This window comes from Prionailurus viverrinus, chromosome E1 (assembly GCF_022837055.1).
Source record: "Prionailurus viverrinus isolate Anna chromosome E1, UM_Priviv_1.0, whole genome shotgun sequence".
In the NCBI taxonomy this organism is placed as follows: domain Eukaryota; kingdom Metazoa; phylum Chordata; class Mammalia; order Carnivora; family Felidae; genus Prionailurus; species Prionailurus viverrinus.
In genome coordinates, this window is record NC_062574.1 from 17607707 (window position 1) to 17625976 (window position 18270).

General features: G+C 51.5%; 1 protein-coding gene across 2 annotated transcripts in view; it reads right to left on the reverse strand.

The window, feature by feature from the left end:
- Nucleotides 1-1091: 1091 nt before the first annotated feature.
- Nucleotides 1092-18270, reverse strand: part of PIPOX (pipecolic acid and sarcosine oxidase) — a 41145-nt gene continuing 23966 nt past the window's right edge. Inside the window, exons 1-8 of one of the 2 annotated variants that reach the window (XM_047833167.1) lie at nucleotides 13179-13292; nucleotides 11810-11958; nucleotides 5062-5275; nucleotides 4368-4550; nucleotides 3209-3361; nucleotides 2413-2571; nucleotides 1747-1822; nucleotides 1092-1356 (exon numbers count right to left, since the gene is read on the reverse strand). In XM_047833167.1, coding sequence (XP_047689123.1) covers nucleotides 1226-1356; nucleotides 1747-1822; nucleotides 2413-2571; nucleotides 3209-3361; nucleotides 4368-4550; nucleotides 5062-5275; nucleotides 11810-11958; nucleotides 13179-13292 — 1179 coding nt within the window. In that variant the 3' untranslated portion in view covers nucleotides 1092-1225. Of the gene's footprint in view, nucleotides 1357-1746; nucleotides 1823-2412; nucleotides 2572-3208; nucleotides 3362-4367; nucleotides 4551-5061; nucleotides 5276-11809; nucleotides 11959-13178; nucleotides 13293-18270 lie in introns of those variants that run through there. The other variant, XM_047833168.1, reaches the window with a different exon arrangement.

The window sequence follows — 18270 nt, forward strand, 5'->3', positions numbered from 1 at the left end:
CTCCCCGGAGAAGTCAGCGCCGATCCGCGTGCCTAGGCCTACGAGGCAATTTCCTCTGTGTTGTCTTTCCTTTGGGGATATTTTTACTCCTATTCCCATTTCCCTCTCTTCCCACTCACTGCCTCCTCCTGACATTTCCACCCCAGCTGGTCCCAGTTTTTCTCTCCCCAGAGCAGGCCTTTTCTCAAGTCACACTGGCCCGGTCTGGAGCTGCTCCTGCTGGGGTTTCGACTGAGCTCGATGGGCCCCGCTCGAGTCCCTGTTACCCCCCTCCCCCCTCCACCCACCCTGGGGTAGTTATGAGCCTGTTCCCTTCCAAAGCAATTAGTGCGAGGAGGCCAGCCGACTCGGTGCTAATGCCGTTTCATTAAGTGGGAGCAATCCTAATGATAATAAAATGGCACATTTAACATTCAAACATTGAACAGGGTTTCTAAGCGAGTGTGCCTCTCTCTTCCTTTCTGGTATAACAACTCCATCTTCATAAGGACCTGACAATACACCCTAATGAGAGACTGGGGAGCTAAGCGTCTTCGCAGAACCAGAGAGAGGACGAGAACCAGACAAAGAATCCAGGGAGAGAGGGCGCGGCGCCCTGAGAGGATAAAGACCCCAAGGATTCCTGGGATAATGGACTCTGGGGTGCTGAGTTAGACAATTAAAGTCTCTGAGAAATAAGGTCGCATGGAAAATACAGCCCACCGCAGACTTTAGTGCAATGCAGCTTTTTATTTATTTGTTTGCTCAACACGTTTTTTCCAACAAACACATATTGTGCACCCAAGGTGAGCCAGATTTTATGGGAGTTGGTGATGGAGGGTGGCTCCAGCTTTCGGAAAAGGAACTCCAAGGGCAGCAGCGGTCTACACGTCGTTCTGTTTGCCCTCCCCTGGGCAGCGTTAGTCACATCCACCCCCAGGTTTACCAAATGCCTCAGCGAAGAGAATGTCAACTGCTTTGGTCCCGTGAGCCACTCCTTACGCGTCCTCCTTATTGAGACAGCCATCTCAAAGGTCCTTGCTACTCTGTGATTGTGGAATATCTGGTTGACCTTCCGGAAGCAAAAAAGTAGTGAGGACTGGAGAGCTGGCCAGGGAGAGAAGGTCGACTCAATCAAGCGGCGTTGACAGGGGACTCAAGAGAGGCGGGAGAACACGAGGGCATGTTACAGCCAGAGGGCTTTATTCCCGGCTCCAGTGTACAAAAAGGAAGCGCTGGCCAGGGGTCAGAGGTGGGCTTTGCCCAGGCCGGGGAAGCGGCTCATTCTAAAAGGTGTCAAGTCATACGATGGCGTTAATTTCATGCTTAATTCATACAGGATCTTCCCCACAACAGGGGAGAGCTTGAATCCATGTCCTGGGGAAAGGAGAGCAGGTTGTCAAGCCTCCTCAGAGACAGCGGCTGGGGTCCCTGCATGTCCGCTACCCTGTCCCCAAATAAGGCCACCTCTCTTCTTGGTCCGCATCCCAAAACTGGAAGCTGCCTCCCACCAGAGCTATCGAAACTTTCTTCTCTGATTGCACCACCCAGCACCTTTTTACAGTCGAGTCTAGACTTTGGCCGGCCAAGAGCGCAGAAAACACCATTTTCCCTGCCCCTGCCCCGCTTGAGCTCTCTCTCTCTCTCTCTCAAAATAAATAAATAAACATTAAAAAAAAAAAAAGAAAGAAAGAAAAAGAAAACAACATTCTGCCTGGTACGGAGATAGGTCAGCTTTAAGGCACGTCTTCCCCTGCTCAGGCTCACCAGAGAATCCAGCACCGATGACAACGTTGTCATACTTTGGGTGTCGATCAAGAATGAAGTGCCCATCAGGGGTGTTCTAGAAAGAAACGATCACACCTGTGTCCTCTGAGGATAGAAAGAAGAGGAAGAGCCGCAGGCAAGGGAGGGAGGGGACCGGGCTGGGTTGCTTTCCAGAAAAAATGGGAACGGGGCACAAGGATGCATTCTGCATGCCAGTGCCCCCTCCGGGTGCGACAGCCTTTCTCATTTGTCCATCTGCCTCTCTTCTCAGACAGAGCTATGAACACAGTAGGTGCTCAGTTAATGCGTGTAAACTAACTTTAGCCAAGACGCCTCAGGCCCTGGTGACATCTGTCTCTTCTCTTCGTCCCTAAGGCCTGTTCAACTAGAACATCTTGCCAAAAAATCTTTTAGAGCTCTTCTGGGAAACATAGCGAGGGGCAGCCAGGCATCAGCCTCGTGTGCTAATGAAAAGGAATATGAATAACCTCTAGCGGGGCCTCTCCGGTAGAGGTGAACCGACCCACGGAAATAAGCTCATTTGTTTCAAGTCACATATCATGTCAGGGGTCAATCAGATGTGAGCCTGAGCAGTGCTGAGTTCTGTCTCCTTCCCCTGTTCTCCGGGGCTGTGAGAGGGGCCTGCCCCGCCGCCCACACCCTTACCGCGTACAAGCAGGGCTCCAAAAGGGCAGGCTTGGGCTCTAGGTCAGGTAAGTGATCTCTGACAAAGCGGCCCAGGATCTGGACGTCTTGGATGTCTGAGAATGCTTCCGGGCAGTCCCGCTCCTCAGGATCTACATTGTTGCCGTGGTGATAGCAGACCTAGCTCCCAATCAGAGCGGTGTGAGCTGCGAGGGCCGGCCTTCCTGCACACCCCCCCAGCCCAGGGGGCAGGCTCTCACAGAGGGCCCCCATCCATCATCCCAGCCTTCCCCAGTCCTGACCGATGCTGTGTGTGTTGCCACTCGAGGTTGCCTTAGCTGTTCCTTCCCCCTCCAACCCTGTGTTTGCAAAGGAAGGGCTCCCTTTGCCGCCTCAGGACAGCTGGGGGTCTTGTGCTGCAAATAGGGAATGGTGAAGTATTCTTCTCCTGCTCCTTCTGCTCCCCGAAAGGGAGGGGGGTTCTGAGGGATCTGTTGAAAAGGACCTTAGAGGGGTGCCTGGATGGTGCAGTCGGTTAAGCGTCCGACTTCAGCCAGGTCACGATCTCGCGGTCCGGGAGTTCGAGCCCCGCGTCGGGCTCTGGGCTGACGGCTCAGAGCCTGGAGCCTGTTTCCGATTCTGTGTCTCCCTCTCTCTCTGCCCCTCCCCCGTTCATGCTCTGTCTCTCTCTGTCCCAAAAATAAATAAACGTTGAAACAAAAAAAATTAAAAAAAAAAAAAAAAGAAAAGGACCTTAGAGCAGCTGGCCCAAATCTGCATGGGCCCCTGCCAGCCTTCTCTGGGCCTTTCCACTCACCTTCATCAGCCCTGGGTATTCTCCGGAGGGCAGCCCGTAGATGTGGTGGGGAGCCGGGCTGAGGCCCAGGCCTAGGAAGCAAGGAAAGGCCTGGGACACACCGTAGCTTCCGGGAACCTTCTCTCGCCAATAACACACATTGATTCGCAGGGTCTTGAAGCAGAGAGAGGAAGTGGGAGATAAAGGGGGAAAGCCATGGGGGGCGCCTGGATGGCTCAGTCGGTTAAGGTCTGACTTTCACCTCGGGTCATGATCTCACGATTCATGGGTTCGAGCCCCGCCTCGGGCTTTTGCTGACAGCTTGGCGCCTGCTTCGAATTCAGTGTCTCCTGATTTCTCTGCCCCTCCCCCATGCAAGCTCTCTTTGTCTCTCAAAAATAAATACGCATTAAAAAAAGGGGGGGGGGAGTCCTGAAACTCTATAAAAGAACAGTTTCTTGTGGGGTCCTGTAGCTCTTGAATACAAGCTGGGTGCCCCCTCTTAACTCGTCCATCGTCGTTTCACCCAATTCTCACGTCATTGACATGTTCCATTTTTTTTTTTTAAGTTTATTTATTGATTTTGAAAGAGAGAGAGAGAGAGAGAGAGAGAACCAGTGGGGATGGGGCAGAGAGAGAGAGAGGGGGACGGAGATTTGAAGCAGGATCTGTGCTGACAGCAGAGAGCCCGATATGGGGCTCAAAGTCACGAACCGTGAGATCACAACCTGAGTCAAAGTCGGAGGCTCAACCAACTGAGCCACTCAGGCTCCCGACATGTTACATTTTGATATGAGGTACAAAGATCTCTGCATCTGTCTCCTCTTCCAGTCTTGTTTTTTTAATATTTATTTACACCCAGCCATACTTCTCTCTCTCTCTCTCTCTCTCTCTCTCTCTCTCTCCCTCTCTCTCTCCCGGAGTTAATAACACCTCAGATTTATTGAACGCTTACTACAGGTCAAGCCATTTCCTAAGGGCTTCATATTTATTACATAATTTAATTCTCCAACAGTCATATCCCCATTTGACAGGTTATAAAACTGAGGCTCATGAGGTATCCTAATTTGCCCAAGGTCATCTGGTAGCAAGTGGCGGATCCAGGACTCAGACCTGAGTCCGTCTGACTCCAAGGTTTCTTCTCTTAAGCACCAACGCTCAGGCTTCCAGCTCCCCTTACCTGCAGAGGCAGCTCTATTCCCAGGGGACGGAGGAGCTGGTTGGTCCAAGGGCCCGCTGTGATGACCAAGCTCTTGGCTTGGTAGCTCCTGGCCGTACTTTTCACCGTGACTGGGAACCCCGGTTTTATCTCCATCACCTTCTCTCCATCACACACTAGGCCTCCCAGATGTCGAATTGCATCCTAAAAAGGGCGGCAGCGGGGAAGAGCAAGGTAGTTACATAGTTACGTGGTTCACCCTGGTGAACAAAGTCCTTCAGGGGCGCCTGGGTGGCGCAGTCGGTTAAGCGGCCGACTTCAGCCAGGTCACGATCTCGCGGTCCGTGAGTTCGAGCCCCGAGTCAGGCTCTGGGCTGATGGCTCGGAGCCTGGAGCCAGTTTCCGATTCTGTGTCTCCCTCTCTCTCTGCCCCTCCCCCGTTCATGCTCTGTCTCTCTCTGTCCCAAAAATAAATAAACGTTGAAAAAAAAAATTTTTTTTAAAAAGTCCTTCACTTAGGGCGGAAGAGAGGGCTCCGACTCCAGACCCCCTGTCCCATAAAGACCGGGCCTAGCAGGGCATATAAGACCGCCCTGCCCAAAAGGTCGAGAATGAAGCCAGCAGGGCAAAAGCCCTCATCCGGCCAAGGTGATTGGGAGACGGCAGATTGGAACCACCGCAGGGGCTGTGTTGCCCCAAAAGCCGCACACACTACCTGCAAGGCTCTGAGGGCCTTGTCTGCATAGAGAACTCCTCCGGACTTGTCCAAGACCCCCACTTCTCCCCTAGCCAACAGAACATTGGGGAAACGTTGTTTCAGCTCCTCAGCTGAAAGGCACTGGTGCTCCACGCCCCGTCTAGACAAAGTAGCCTGGATCGTTTTTAATTCTGAATTCTCCTTCATTCCCAGCAGCAGTAGCCCCGTCTGCCTGTAAAAAAAAAGAAAGAAAGAAAGAAAGAAAGAGAGAGAGAGAGAGAGAGAGAAAGAATATGACGTATTGTCCCCTGCTGTGCTGGCCTGTGCTTGGTTCCTCCTTGGGGGCTGCCTGTCTTGTGGAAAGGATCCTAAATCGGGACACCTGGCTCTGGGTCCCGTCCTGGGACATCCCCGGGACCTTGCTCTTGTTGCACACTCTTCCAGGCCCCACGTTCCCCTGGAACACGTGCCTGTTGGACCATCGGTGGTGCCACCCCACGGTGGTACCGCCCGACCCTAGGGCATGTGAATGGCGTGGGCCATTTATTTAGTCATCACAGTGCCTAGGCGTTGCCACTCACATTTAGTGGGCAGGGGCCGGGGACGCTAAACCTGCAATGCTCAGGAAGATCCTACCCCAGTGCCAATAGCACCCTCCTGCAGAAACACCAGTAGATGGTCTCTTAGGGTTCCAGCAATTAATTCAGTGACTTTATGGTTTTGTCTCTCCCTATACGTCCTTTTATGCTTCTTACTCTCTGGGTGAGTGAAATCTGTTTCTCCTGAATACTTTCCTGTCTCTCTGTCACAAGAGACCAGAGCTCCCTTTTGGTGGAAACTGATCTAAACCACAGAAGGGTCACTTTGGACCTCGGGACTGTTGCTGTAGTCCCTTCTCGCTTTCAGCAGCCGCAGTGACCAGCATCAGCCTGGTACATCCCCCAGGTACTGTGTATAAAGCTCGTAATAGCCTATAATGGAGTCTCATGGATATTACATGCTTCCAAATCCCACATTATCTGGTTGGGGGGATTAAAGAGAAGATTGGGAGGGGGTAGGGACACAGCAGGCCCCAGGGCCGGTGTCAGTACACAGAGCCGCGCAGCGTGGCCAATCCATTGGCCACGGCCCCCGCCTACCCGGCATCCACCACTGGTGAGAAAGCAGTGAGAGCCTCTGCCTCTTCAAAGCTTAGCAGAGGAAAGATGCTGTCGAATCCCCACTCGTCAGCCGGGTCCTTTCCCCGTGGCCCCCCAAAAGGACTTCAGATGGGTTCTCAGGGAATGAAAACTTGCCTGGTAGACTTCTCAGTGGAGAGGATAATTCAGAAGTCATGCAAGGATAGGTTCTTGAGCCCTTTCTACCCTCTGGGGCTGTGGCTGGGGAGAATTCTGGGAAAGACCTGGCTGAACCCTCACCTCCGCGGTTACAATGTCAGATCCCTGGCTCAGAAATTTCAGAGCAACGTATTCCAACCCCTGCCTGCAACAGAGCAACCTCCGTCTCTCGGTCTCTCCCCCGTAGACTCGGAGACTCAGTCACTTTCTTTCCTCCCTTCCTCTCTCCCACCCTCCCTCCCTTTCTTCCCTCTTTCTTCCCTTGAAGAACCCCTCTTACAGGAATGTACTGTATGGGGAAAACAAACTCATGCCAAGACAGCGGGCAAATCAGTCGAATTATGAAACGCTGAGTGATGTTCTAATTCCCAAGCCATCCTGCGGTGGATGAAGCGGGCGCTCCCGTCCCTAGGAGTAATCAGTGAGCTGATTCCGCCGGTGAGTGTAATTGTGCCAATTGTAATCATTTTGCTCCAGCTCTCTGCCCCTGTGGCATTTATTTCTTAGCCCAGATATTGATCTAACAGTGGGAAATTTTCCATCTGAATTTGTGATGCTGGACCCTCCCCTGGTCCGAAGATGCGTTTGGGAAATTCTCATTTTCCGTGGATCACAGCTGAGCTATTTGGCCTGAGGGAAACCGCGCACGGCTGGAGAAATGCCTCCGATTGGAGAGAGATTTTTGACCATTATGAGCAAATCGGAAATAAATGTAAAACACTGCCTGGAAATGCAAAGGCCTGTCATTATGGGAGATAGGTGAGAGGCTCCTGTGGGAAATGCTTAGAGAATTGGAAATCAGTCAGTCAAAACCGGGATCAGAGAATGGGCCTTTTCCCCCCAGTATGAAGATAGATGACTTCCATGGGCGGATTGAAAATCATTTAAATGCTTATTTTCTTAATGGCTTTTCCTAGATCCCAATAAACAGACCGGCTAGTTCTGCATCAATTTCTCACCCCTGTGCTCTGGGTCTCCCTGTGCTCTCTTTCTGCTCAGACCTAGGCTACAAAGTTAGGGGAGGGGAGGCATGAGAGGAGACAAGGCCGTCGCAAGGAAAAAAAAAAAAAAAAATTGTCCAGGAAATGCCTGGTCAGGGCTGGCCTAGAAAGAGAGCACCTTGAAGCGAGGCTGGGTTGTCAGGGAACCCTGGAAGGACTGCAGCTCCCAGCTCCCAGTACGCGGTCAGCTGAGCGCAGAGCGTGTGGTGTGAACGGGCGTCTTCCTCCAACCCCAGCCGGATCCAGCACTAGGAAGAGGTAATCGAAGAATCCTCCCAAGGGCCTTGTTGACACCTCTGGCCGACTAAAGCCTCGGACACGATGTAAGGAGCTGGTGATAGGGGATTTCCATCCATTCCTATAGGAGGCCAGGGCGCCGGATGGAGCCAGCAGGAATCGGGAGGGGCAGGCAGCTCACCCCGCGTCAGCCACCTCCCATCCCAGGCTCCCGTTTTCTCCTCTGGGGGGGGGGGGGGGGGGTTTAAAGTGCACGGCAAGCCAGCTCCCAGAGTCACCTTGGGGAGGGGACTCGGTAATGGCTGCTGTCTTTGTTGGTTTTGGAGGAGCTCTTGGCGTTTCATCTTCCGCTCAGTGGGCCGAGGTGGAATTGGTTAACAAAGACTCTGCTCCAGGGAGGGGATGTGGCTGACAAGCCAGGCACTTCACAGACACAGGAAGCAGCAGCTGCGGAGGGGGCCACCAGGTTCTGCCAGCAGCTGTACTGCCTACGGCTGTGATCTTGTCTGATATTGTCAGCTAAGCAGGGGCAGCCTGGGTCAGGAGCTAGATATTAGGACTCAAAGGGAGAAGGCGGGGCAAGCAAGAGCTGGGCCCCAGAGCTGGGATTTGCTGGTGGTATCAGCGTCCTGGCTGTACCCGTCACAAAAGACTCGGACCTTGTGATCCGGCACCTGTGTCATTGTCTGTACCCAGAATATATGCAAATATCCTGAGCCCACCCATGTTTAGTATGCCACTGTCACAGGAAGAGGCAGAACAGAATGAAAAGAATCGGACAACCACCTTCACCGGCAACTCCTGAAGATGTTTGGTGGTTTGTTTGTTTGCTTTTTTAATCATTGTGCGGTGGCCTTAAGTAAATACATCTGTATCTGTCGGTTAGATCATGATGTTGTGCTGGTTCTCCGGGAAGAACCTCGGAGAATAAGAACCCCAGAGATGATGCGTCATTGCAGAAAACCAGAATTAAGAATAAAAGCGAAAAGAATTGGAACGGGAAGTATCTGTGCTGTGTTCCTAAAGAAAAGAACCAAAGAAATTAGCCTGCCCGAGTCAATCAGATTAGCCACAAGAAAGGACGTGATAATGATTCAAATAATAATAGCAACACACCTAGCACTCTGTAGAACTCGGAAGGTTTTCCAAAGCACATTCATTGTACTCTTTCTTTTTCATAACTGGGGATTCTAGGCATCCGAGTGGTCTTTTAAGAGGGGCTATCATACGTCCCTGTCTTTTTTTTTTTTAACGTTTTTATTTATTTTTGAGAGAGAGCGCGTGCACACGCACATGCGTGCAAGTGGGGGAGGGGCAGACAGCAAGGGAGATAGAGGATCTGAAGCAGGCTCTGCCCTGACAGCAGTGAGCCCGATGTGGGGCTCGAACTCGTGAACCATGAGATCATGACCTGAGCCGAAGTCGGAAGCTCAACCAACTGAGCCACCCAGGTGCCCCAAAAGGTACCTGTCTTTAATTTTTTTAATGTTTATTTATTTTTGAGAGAGAGAGAAAAAGGGGGCGGGTAGGGACAGAGAGAGAGGGAGACACAGAATCCAAAGTAGGCTCCAGGTACTGAGCTGTCAGCACAGAGCCCAACGCGGGGCTCGAACTCACGGACGGCGAGATCGTGACCTGAGCCGAAGTGGGACACTCAACCGACTGAGCTGCCCAGGCGCCCCTGTCCCTATCTTTAAATAAACATTAGTAGTCTTTCCACCCGGGATGATTTAGACATGAATTTATTGGGACAGAGGGGATGGACAAAGTAACCAGTCTGTGGTATCTGCTAAGCCAGGGGCCAGCAGACCATGACCCGGGAACCAGATCAGGTCTACCACCTGTTTTTGTTTGTCACACAAGCCAAGATGATTTTTGTGGTTGGTTTTTTTTTTTTTTTTTTTTTTTTTTTTGGTGGTTGATTAAAAAAAAAAAAAAAAAGAACATTTCATGACATGAGAAGAATATGAAATGTCAGCGTCCGTGAATAAAGTTTTATTGGCACCCAGCCACACTCAGTTATTTACATATCATCTGTGGCTGCTTTCACACTACAATGGCAGGAGTTGGGTAATTGGCAGAGCTGAATAGTTACAACAGAGACCATATGGTCTGCAGAGCCTAAAATACTATGTGGCCATTTCCGGGAAAAGTTCGCCAAGCCCTATTCTAGACTAACTAGGAGTATAGTAATCCTGCGATTTGCACTAATAGGACCCTGACTACTCAGTAACAAATCTCTCAAAGGGCTGCGGGGAGAAACAAATGAGTTAACCCGTGTTGAGTCCTTTTAAAACAGCCTTAGTTTCTTATCACAAGCATTAAATAGGTGATGATGGTGTCAGTGATGACGAGGGACTTGTCAGGTACTACTCTAAGCCCTTCACGTACGTATCCTCACAGCAGCCCCATGAAATAGATACCCCTACTTTACAGATGAGAAAACTGAGTCTCGTAGAGTTAAACGGCTTGCTGCAAACCATATAGCTAAATGTGTCGGAGCTGACGCGTAGAGCAGGTCGGCCTGGTCCCAAAGCCCTTCCAGCTTCCTGCCAAGGAAAGGATTGTGAGATTTTGAGACTCTCCTACCCAGCGGTTCCTTTCCCTCTCTCCAGCAGCGGTTTGTCCGTGGTTGCCACGCCCCACGTGTCTCCTCCTGCCCTTCTTCCTGCCTTGTGCAATGCAGATAGGATACCGCTGACCCGGAAGAGGTCGTAGGAGCTGCCACTTCTCAGAAGGTGCTAGGCGCTATGCCAAGTACTTCCTAAGAGTCTCGTTTCATCCCCACGAAGCCCTGGGAGGAAAAAATGAGGCACAGAGAGGTATAGGAATTTTTCCAATGTCACGCAGTCCGTAAGAGGTAGAGCACAAAGTCAAGTCCAAGCCTATCTCCCGAACCATGTTCCCTCTGAAAGGTTCCAGACACTCTCGTAACATCACTCTCCCAACATCTTAGTTGCCTCCGTGTCTACTGGCAAGAAGTGATCCCTCCACGGCCTTGGCACTTCTTTTACTACCAGACATTCAGCAGTATTCACAGATGGCTGACAGAGAGGGGTCCCTTTGCCAGGCCACCCCTCAGCAAGACATGCTCCTTTATTTGGGTGCTGGGTGCATTAGCTGCCTCTGGAATAAATCTGTAATTAGCTGTCCTAGCCGTATTTGCATAATGGATTTCACTTTGTTCTTAAGTTAATGGTGTTTTTGCAACAGAACAGTAACCTCTTGGTTCCTGGCCATTAAAATAACTGCCACCCTGTAGGATAGAGCCGTGATTTTGTAGAAAGTTCAGTTAAGAGCCACAGAGAAGGTGGGAGGGGACGTGGGGTGGGTGGTTCAAGTTCTCTGCGCATGACGGGTTGTCTGCCTTCCTCCCCGTGGGTGTTTGAAAGGTCAGTGGAGGTTGGGTGGGGGGGGCAACAGTGTCTTAAGGGTTAGAGAGCCACGGGAACAATCGAGATCTCCAGCAAGCAACGGGGCCTGAAGAGGAGGCCTATAGGAAGAGGCATTCAGAGAGAATGCATGGATTACAGGGGTCACTCTGGGGATGAGGACCCAGCATGAAGGGCTATGATATTAGCAGGAATATAAAGAATCCAGACAGGGGTCCCTGGGTGGTTCAGTCGGTTGAGCATTCAACTTCGGTTCAGGTCATGATCTCGCAGTTCACGGTTCGTGAGTTCCAGCCCCACGTAGGGCTCGCTGCTGTTAGCACTGAGCCCGCTTCAGATCCTCTGTTCCCCCTTTTTTTGCCCTTCCCCCACTAGTGCTTTCTCTCTCTCTCTCTCTCTCTCAGAAAAAAATAAACATTAAAAAAAAAAAAAAATCAAGACAGCAGCCTCCTCCTTGATTTCAATCTCTGCCCTAAAAGAGTCTCAGATGGCTCCATGGAGCCAGCTCTGGAGATCTGCTCCCAGTGCCTTTTCAGCAGTCTTCCCAGTACAACCTCTGCCAGCCTCGAACACGTGTCTGACCCCAGTCCTGGAGCTCAGAGTGAGGCAGGAGCCAGCTGGCCCTGTGGGGCAATCGTCATGACAGTGGGCACAATACTTCCACGTGTCTGGCACTCCCCTGGGCCCTGTGTCCCTGCACCACATTTCAAGTGTTGGTGGCGGTGCCGCCTCACAGACTCCAAGCACCCCCAGGCACTGGGCCCCACAATTCAAGGAGTTCCCCCACCCACACCCAAACCTGTGTAATTGGGTCCCAGCCTCATGCTCCAGCTGAGCCCATATCTGGTAGCACTCATCCATCATCTGGGTGTAGAAGTCTTCAGGATATGCCCTTCTGATTATCCGGCTCTGCCCATGGGAGCTTCCTCGGGAGTGCGGTAGAAAGAACTGGAGACGGAAAACAAGAGAGACAGCCGAAGCTGTTACCCCTTACGCTGCCCGCCCCTCATCCCCACCCCCTGGAGCCAGCTCGTCACGTTCAGATCTTTCCATTCAGTCTCCCTTCACGACCAAGTTACTGATTTAGCCATCGGCACAGAAGTTTTCAGTAGCACCAACTCAGCTTCCCTTTTGCTAACATTATTCACATCCCAAAGTCCCTTCGTTAGTTAGCCTTTGGTCATCTTGCTGCAACCCCATCCCACCTAGTCTCCTAGAGAAACAGAATCACAAAGAACCTTTGAGATCATTCCAGTCTAGCCCCCTTCGTCTTATGGACAAGGAGGCAGATGCTATTTCTCTGTGGCTTCAGATCACTCGGGACAAGGGAGCCACCTTGGGATTTAGCAGAGGATGGAGAGTTTCCTGCAAGGTTAAACCAGGAATCCCTCAGGCTTTGAGAAAACTGATAGAGAAGCTGAAAAAGGTTTCTAACCAATCTAGCTCATTTACCAAGAAGGGTAAATCAAAACTCATCTGGATAGCTGTAGAGAGGATGGGAGGATAGAGGACTCTGGAAGGTGGGCTGGGTGGACCTGCCCGGGGAAGGACCCTGGAGACTCACAGGGCCCACCCACATGTGCCGTGGTCAGGGTACATTGCCCCGCGTGGGGTCACCTTTTCCACAGGGAAAAATAAGACCTAAGTCGTCCTGCCTGTGTATCAAACAATAAGGCTGCCATCAACCAGAGGTGACAGAAAGCAACAGAAGCTTCTGCTGGGTTCCAGCGTGAGAGGCCAGGAATACCCAGGGAAGAATCCTACCTCTTAGGCTGACAAATCAGCTTTTGCCTCTGGGCAAAATTATTTTTACTTAAGGTTACCCAAAGCAGAACTGATTATTTTTCCGGGCCGGATCAACCATTTTAAAAGGCACAGAAGAAACTGACTGGCAAGAAGGAAGAGAACAGGGCCTCGGACACTTCTCCGTCAAGGGCAGGAACCGGGAGGCAGTAAGAGAGGCAATGAGCCTGGAAGCCCAGTGTGGGTCTTAGGGACGGTGGAAGTTTCTTTGCGTTGTCACGAAATACACTAGGCAGCAAAGCCGCAAACTGCACAGAATTTGACAATCAGACCTCACTCCAAAGTCTGCTGGCTCTGGAAACTTCTCTCTAGGGGAGGAGAGAGAGACCGTCCCTAAGGTCAGGAGTGCAGGGGGAACATAGTACCTGCTCCAGCAGGATGACCCTCTTCCTGTGTTTGGCCAGATGGTATGCCGTGAAGCAGCCCTGGATGCCTGCCCCGATCACAATGGCATCACAGAGATCTTTCTGAGCAGCCATAATGCCCACTTAGTCCTACAGCCACAAAGCCCGCACACAAAGAAGCCTCTGGGCTGAAGGAGGAGGAGTAGGGCAAAGTCCAGCCTGGCCAGCATTCCCACAATCCCCTGGGCTGCATCCTTCTCCCCACCCCTCCCTCCCCGCAAAACCTGGCATAGGGCTCAGTCCCCACCTCTCCTGCAGAGTGGAGCTGGGTAGTCTGATCTGAGGTTTAGCCCAGCTCAGCTGCCAGCCTCACCCTTGTATCCCTCTAGCTTTCTATTCTTGGCTCAATTATTGTCATGCAAATGGCTCCTTCCCATGCCACCTTCCTGTCTCATTATGATCTTTGTCTCGGGACTTCGGCCCTGGAATTTCAATGCCTCCTAGACCGAGCTGGGCACCAGGAATGCTGCCTCCCCCTGCTGGCTTCCCTCCCTCCCGCCTGATTTCCTTTGGAGATTCTAGAGGGCCAAGCTAAGAACTTGGCACTCTGCCCAGGGTAAGACCCACCTCCCCGGTGGGGTGCAAGGTCGGGGGTAGACGCAGGAAACAAAACGGGAGGGCAGTTTTGTGATTATGAAATTATTCTCAGCATGTCTTACTTTCACTTTTTACAAAGGAGAAGAAATTATCCGGAACAAATGGAAAGGACAGAGAGGTGGAGCTTTGTCCTGAGGCACAGAGAGGGGACCAGGCGCCAGCCCGGGGCATGGAGGGGCCCTGTAGGGAACGCGCCCTCTGTGCCAGGCAGTGTGCTAAGTAAGTACTTTTACGTGTATTCAGGACAGAGCTAGGATTTGTAGGGCCTGGTTCTTATACAATTTGGGGGTCTTCTTTAAGAAAAAGAAAAGAGGGGCGCCTGGGTGGCTCAGTTGATTAAGTGTCTGACTTTGACTCAGGTCATGATCTCGAAGTCTGTGAGTTCCGTCCCCGCATCAGGCTCTCTGCTGTCAGCACAGAGCCCACTTCTGACCCTCTGTCCCCCTCTCTTTCTGCCCCTCCCCTGCTCTATCTCTCTGTCTCTCTGTCTCTCTCTCAAAAATAATAGAAGGAAGGAAGGCAAGGGAAGGGAGGAAGAAAGAAGAGGAAGAGAAAGGAAAAATCATGAATACAAAATTAGATGCCAGGACTAGGAAGAGACCATCCAGTTAAGGAGCCCCGTGGTTGAAGGGTCATTAGCTTCACAGTAAATCGGCCTCTGCACGCGTCTCCTTGTTTAACCCTTGCAGCCTTAGGAGGACACGTGGACACGTGTTTATCCCCACTTTGGGCACATTAAAGACGGTCCCAAATTCATGGTCACTCCTCCCATCAGAGGCTCTGTGACTGTGTGACCAATAGAGTAAGGCAGAAATGACACCGGGACACTTTCTAGCCCGGGCCTTAATAAGACACCGAGCGCTTCTGCTTCTTGTCCTGGAGACTCCCTCTTGGAGCTCTGAGCCACCATGTTAGAGGTCCAACCGCCCTGTGGGAAAGACCTTGGGGGAAGGCCCTGAGACTGCAGGGGAGCCAGACATAAGAGTGAAGCCATCTTGGGGCACCTGGGTGGCTCAGCCGGTTAAGCGTCCGACTTCAGCTCAGGATCTCACAGTTCGTGGGTTTGAGCCCCGCATCAGGCTGTGTGCTGACAGCTTAGAGCCTGGAGCCTGCTTCAGATTCTGTGTCTCCCTCCCTCTCTGCCCCCACCCCCGACTCACGCTCTCTCTCTCAAAAATAAATAAATGTTAAGAAAAAAAAAAAAAAAAGAGCGAAGCCATCTTGAATGTCCCCCTCCCCCAGCCCAGCCCAGCCGCCAGCTCAATACCGCTGAGTGACCCAACTAATGACACATGAAAGAGAATCACCCGGCCAAGCCCCATCTGAATTCCTGACCTACAAAATCGTGAGATAGAATAAAACAGTTGTTGTTTTAGCCACTAAGTTTTGGGGTAGCTTTTTATGCAGCCATGATTGAAACACCCCTTTTACGGCCAAAGACATTACGGCTTATGGAGGTTACGACTCACCCGAAGCCACACGCCTGGTAAACATAAGCACCGAGATGTGAACCTAGGGTCATCTGCTCCGGATCCTGTTCCTTTAACCACTGTGCTGTACTGGGGATTGGTCAGAACTCATAATGATGATTCTGATTTAAATAGTTTGCTGTTTCAGCGCACCTGGGAGGCTCAGTCGGTTAAGTGTCAGACTCTGGATTTTAGCTCAGGTCGTGGTCTCACGGTTCCTGAAACGGAGCCCCGCATTGAGCTCCATGCTGGCAGCACAGAGCCTGCTTGGGATTCTCTCTCTCCCTCTCCCTCTGCCCCTCCCCTGTGCACAAGAGCTCTCTCTCTCTCTCTCTCTCTCTCTCTCAAAATAAATAAACATACATACATACATAAATAACAGTTTGCTGTTTCTTTCACGTCCGTACTGTGAGTGGGAAAAAACACTGGACCAGGAGATCATGTGATCCCAGGTTGCTCCCGCCCCCAGCAAAGGATGCCCCAGAGTGGCCTTGGCAACCGGCTGTCCTCTCAGCCCAGCCCCTCCTTTACTAGGAAAATGGGGGTCCGGAAGAGGGGTACCATATGACTGGCTCTTTTTTTTCTTCTGGAAAAAAAAAAAACCACTCTAGAATCCAAAAGTCATCTCAATTCCACCCTCACCCCCAACCCCAACCCTCCTCACAGTTGGACGGCTCCCTTAAAGAATGGTAGACACAACGGGAAAAAGTGTACTATTTAAGTATGAAAAGACTTGATACAAATATATAAGGTCAGTCCCCAGATTTCTCTTGATAAGGTGTCGGAGGAGATGAACCGTCTACACACAAGGAGAAGCAGACAATAAATCCTCCCGTGGAAGTGTGCCCAGCCTCACTAGCAACGAAAGAGATAGGAATTTATTAACTTCAAGGTACGATTATGTGCCTATTAAATGAGCAACAATAAGTAACAATGACAAAATCTGATGTTGTCGGTGCCGTGGGGAAGGGGAGAGAATAGGGTGGCGACTCGGATTGTCTGGGGCTTCGGGAGAGTGCGGGGCAGCGTGCAGGGACAGTAGAATGGTTCAAACCCTCCGACCTAGAAATCTGACTTGGGGAACTATACCCCAAGGAAATATCCAAAGGAAGAAAAAGACATCTGTATGAAGACATTCATAGCCATGCTCTTACAATATAGAAAACTGGAGACAACCCAGCCACAGGGAATATCCGAGCAAATCTGGCGGGTTGACACAACGGAATACTATGGAGCGATTCAAAATGACAAGCTGAGGACTGTGGGCTACATCGAAACGTGCGTATGTATGAAATCATCCTAAGGAAAAGAACAGAGCACAAACACACACACTCGGATCGCAACCAGGAGTTATGTGTGTGCGTGTTATCAAAGATCTAAAGAGAATTCGGCACAGTAATTGAGATTAATGCTCATCAGTTTCCGCGTCCCATCAGAATTGAGCTTCCATTCACAATTTGTAAAAGGAGAGGGAGGAATCCCCTGGGGAAGCAGATTCCTCAGATCTCCTCGGTCACTGGTTCCAGGGCTGGGGGAAGTTCTTTCTTTGTTCGAATCTCATCTCGGTTCTTCCTGCTGCCCACCCCCTCCCCCCTTCCCCAACTGTCTCTTATTGTTCGTTCTCCAGGGAAGCTACAAAGCGGCTCTGTGTCCCACCTCTCCTTTGTTTAACGTACTATCCCTTCAGAAATAAAATGACAATTCCATTCCCCCACCGTCACTTCACAAGGCTGCCCTGGATTCCTGGACGCAAGCATCCGCTTCTTGTTAAGAATTTCAAACAGCTCCTCCGAAAGCAGACACTGGCCGTGGCCCAACCTTGAAATGAAAAGGAAATCGGCTTCTGAAGTCTTCCCCTTCTCTCTCAGGGTTGCCCCGTCCTTGCGGCTGTCCTGACAGGGGCAGGCGGAGAGAAGAGATCCCCTCAAATTCCATTTTAACACCCATTTTGGATCGGAAGACTATTAAAGAAAGAGCCGGCAGCCCTACCCCACGCCCGGCTGTGTGTCAGCAATTGCGGCTCGTGTCCTGGGGCAGAGCCACCGAGGATGTGAGGCTGAACTGCTCATCTGATGGCTTGATTGACACTTCGCAGATGGGGGAGGGAGAGCCCAGCCAGGGAAGCAGCAGGCTGCACAGCTCAAAATAATGAGAGGACCCGAATCGGGAGAGAGCGTGGAATAAATAAGAGAGACCTAGGAGTTGGATGGCGAGGGAGAATCTTCTGTTCTCTTTCCTCTGCCCCTCTTTGCCAAGGAGCCGGAGCCTGGGGCAAGGAGGCAGGCAGGCAGACTGGGAAGTGGCCCCTCCAGACCCATCCTGCCAGCTGCCAGGGGTGTCCGGGGCCCTGAATGTGCAGAAGATGCCAGAGTGAGAAAACCAGGAACCGCAGAACTGGATCTGTACGTGGTCTCCATACACACTGTGGCCCCGTTGCATGTCTCCGGTTTGACTCCCCATCGCTACCCCCCTTCCCCGCTCGCTCCCTTTGCCCCAGGTCAACCATCTGCCTTCACTCACCTAGATTCTTGCATTAACCTCATCCCCAGGCTCCTGGCACCCCACCTTGCCCCTCTTAATCTAGCCCTCCACGCGCCCGCCAGAGTCCTCTCTCTAAACAGCAAGTTGAACAGGCCAGTCCCCTACTGAAAATTCTGTAACAGCCACCCATTTCCTATTACGATAAAATCTCTTGGCACACAAGGCACTTTGCGTTCTGGCCTCTGCTGGCTCCCGCAGCTCTAGCACGGGTCCCTTCTCACTGTGCTCTTCGGGGCCTGGCAAGGCTGAGCTGACAGAGCTTCCAGCATTCGCCGTGATCGTTCCAAATTCTCCGACACCCCCAAGCCAACTTGGACGTCCTCTCTCCTATATTCCCTTCTCTGTCTAGTCTCCGTGATAACAATGAGCCAAGTATGTTGTAATTGTTTGCGTGTCTGCCTTTCCCCCCGAAGCTCCCGAAGGGGAAGGGGTCTGCTTTTAATTGT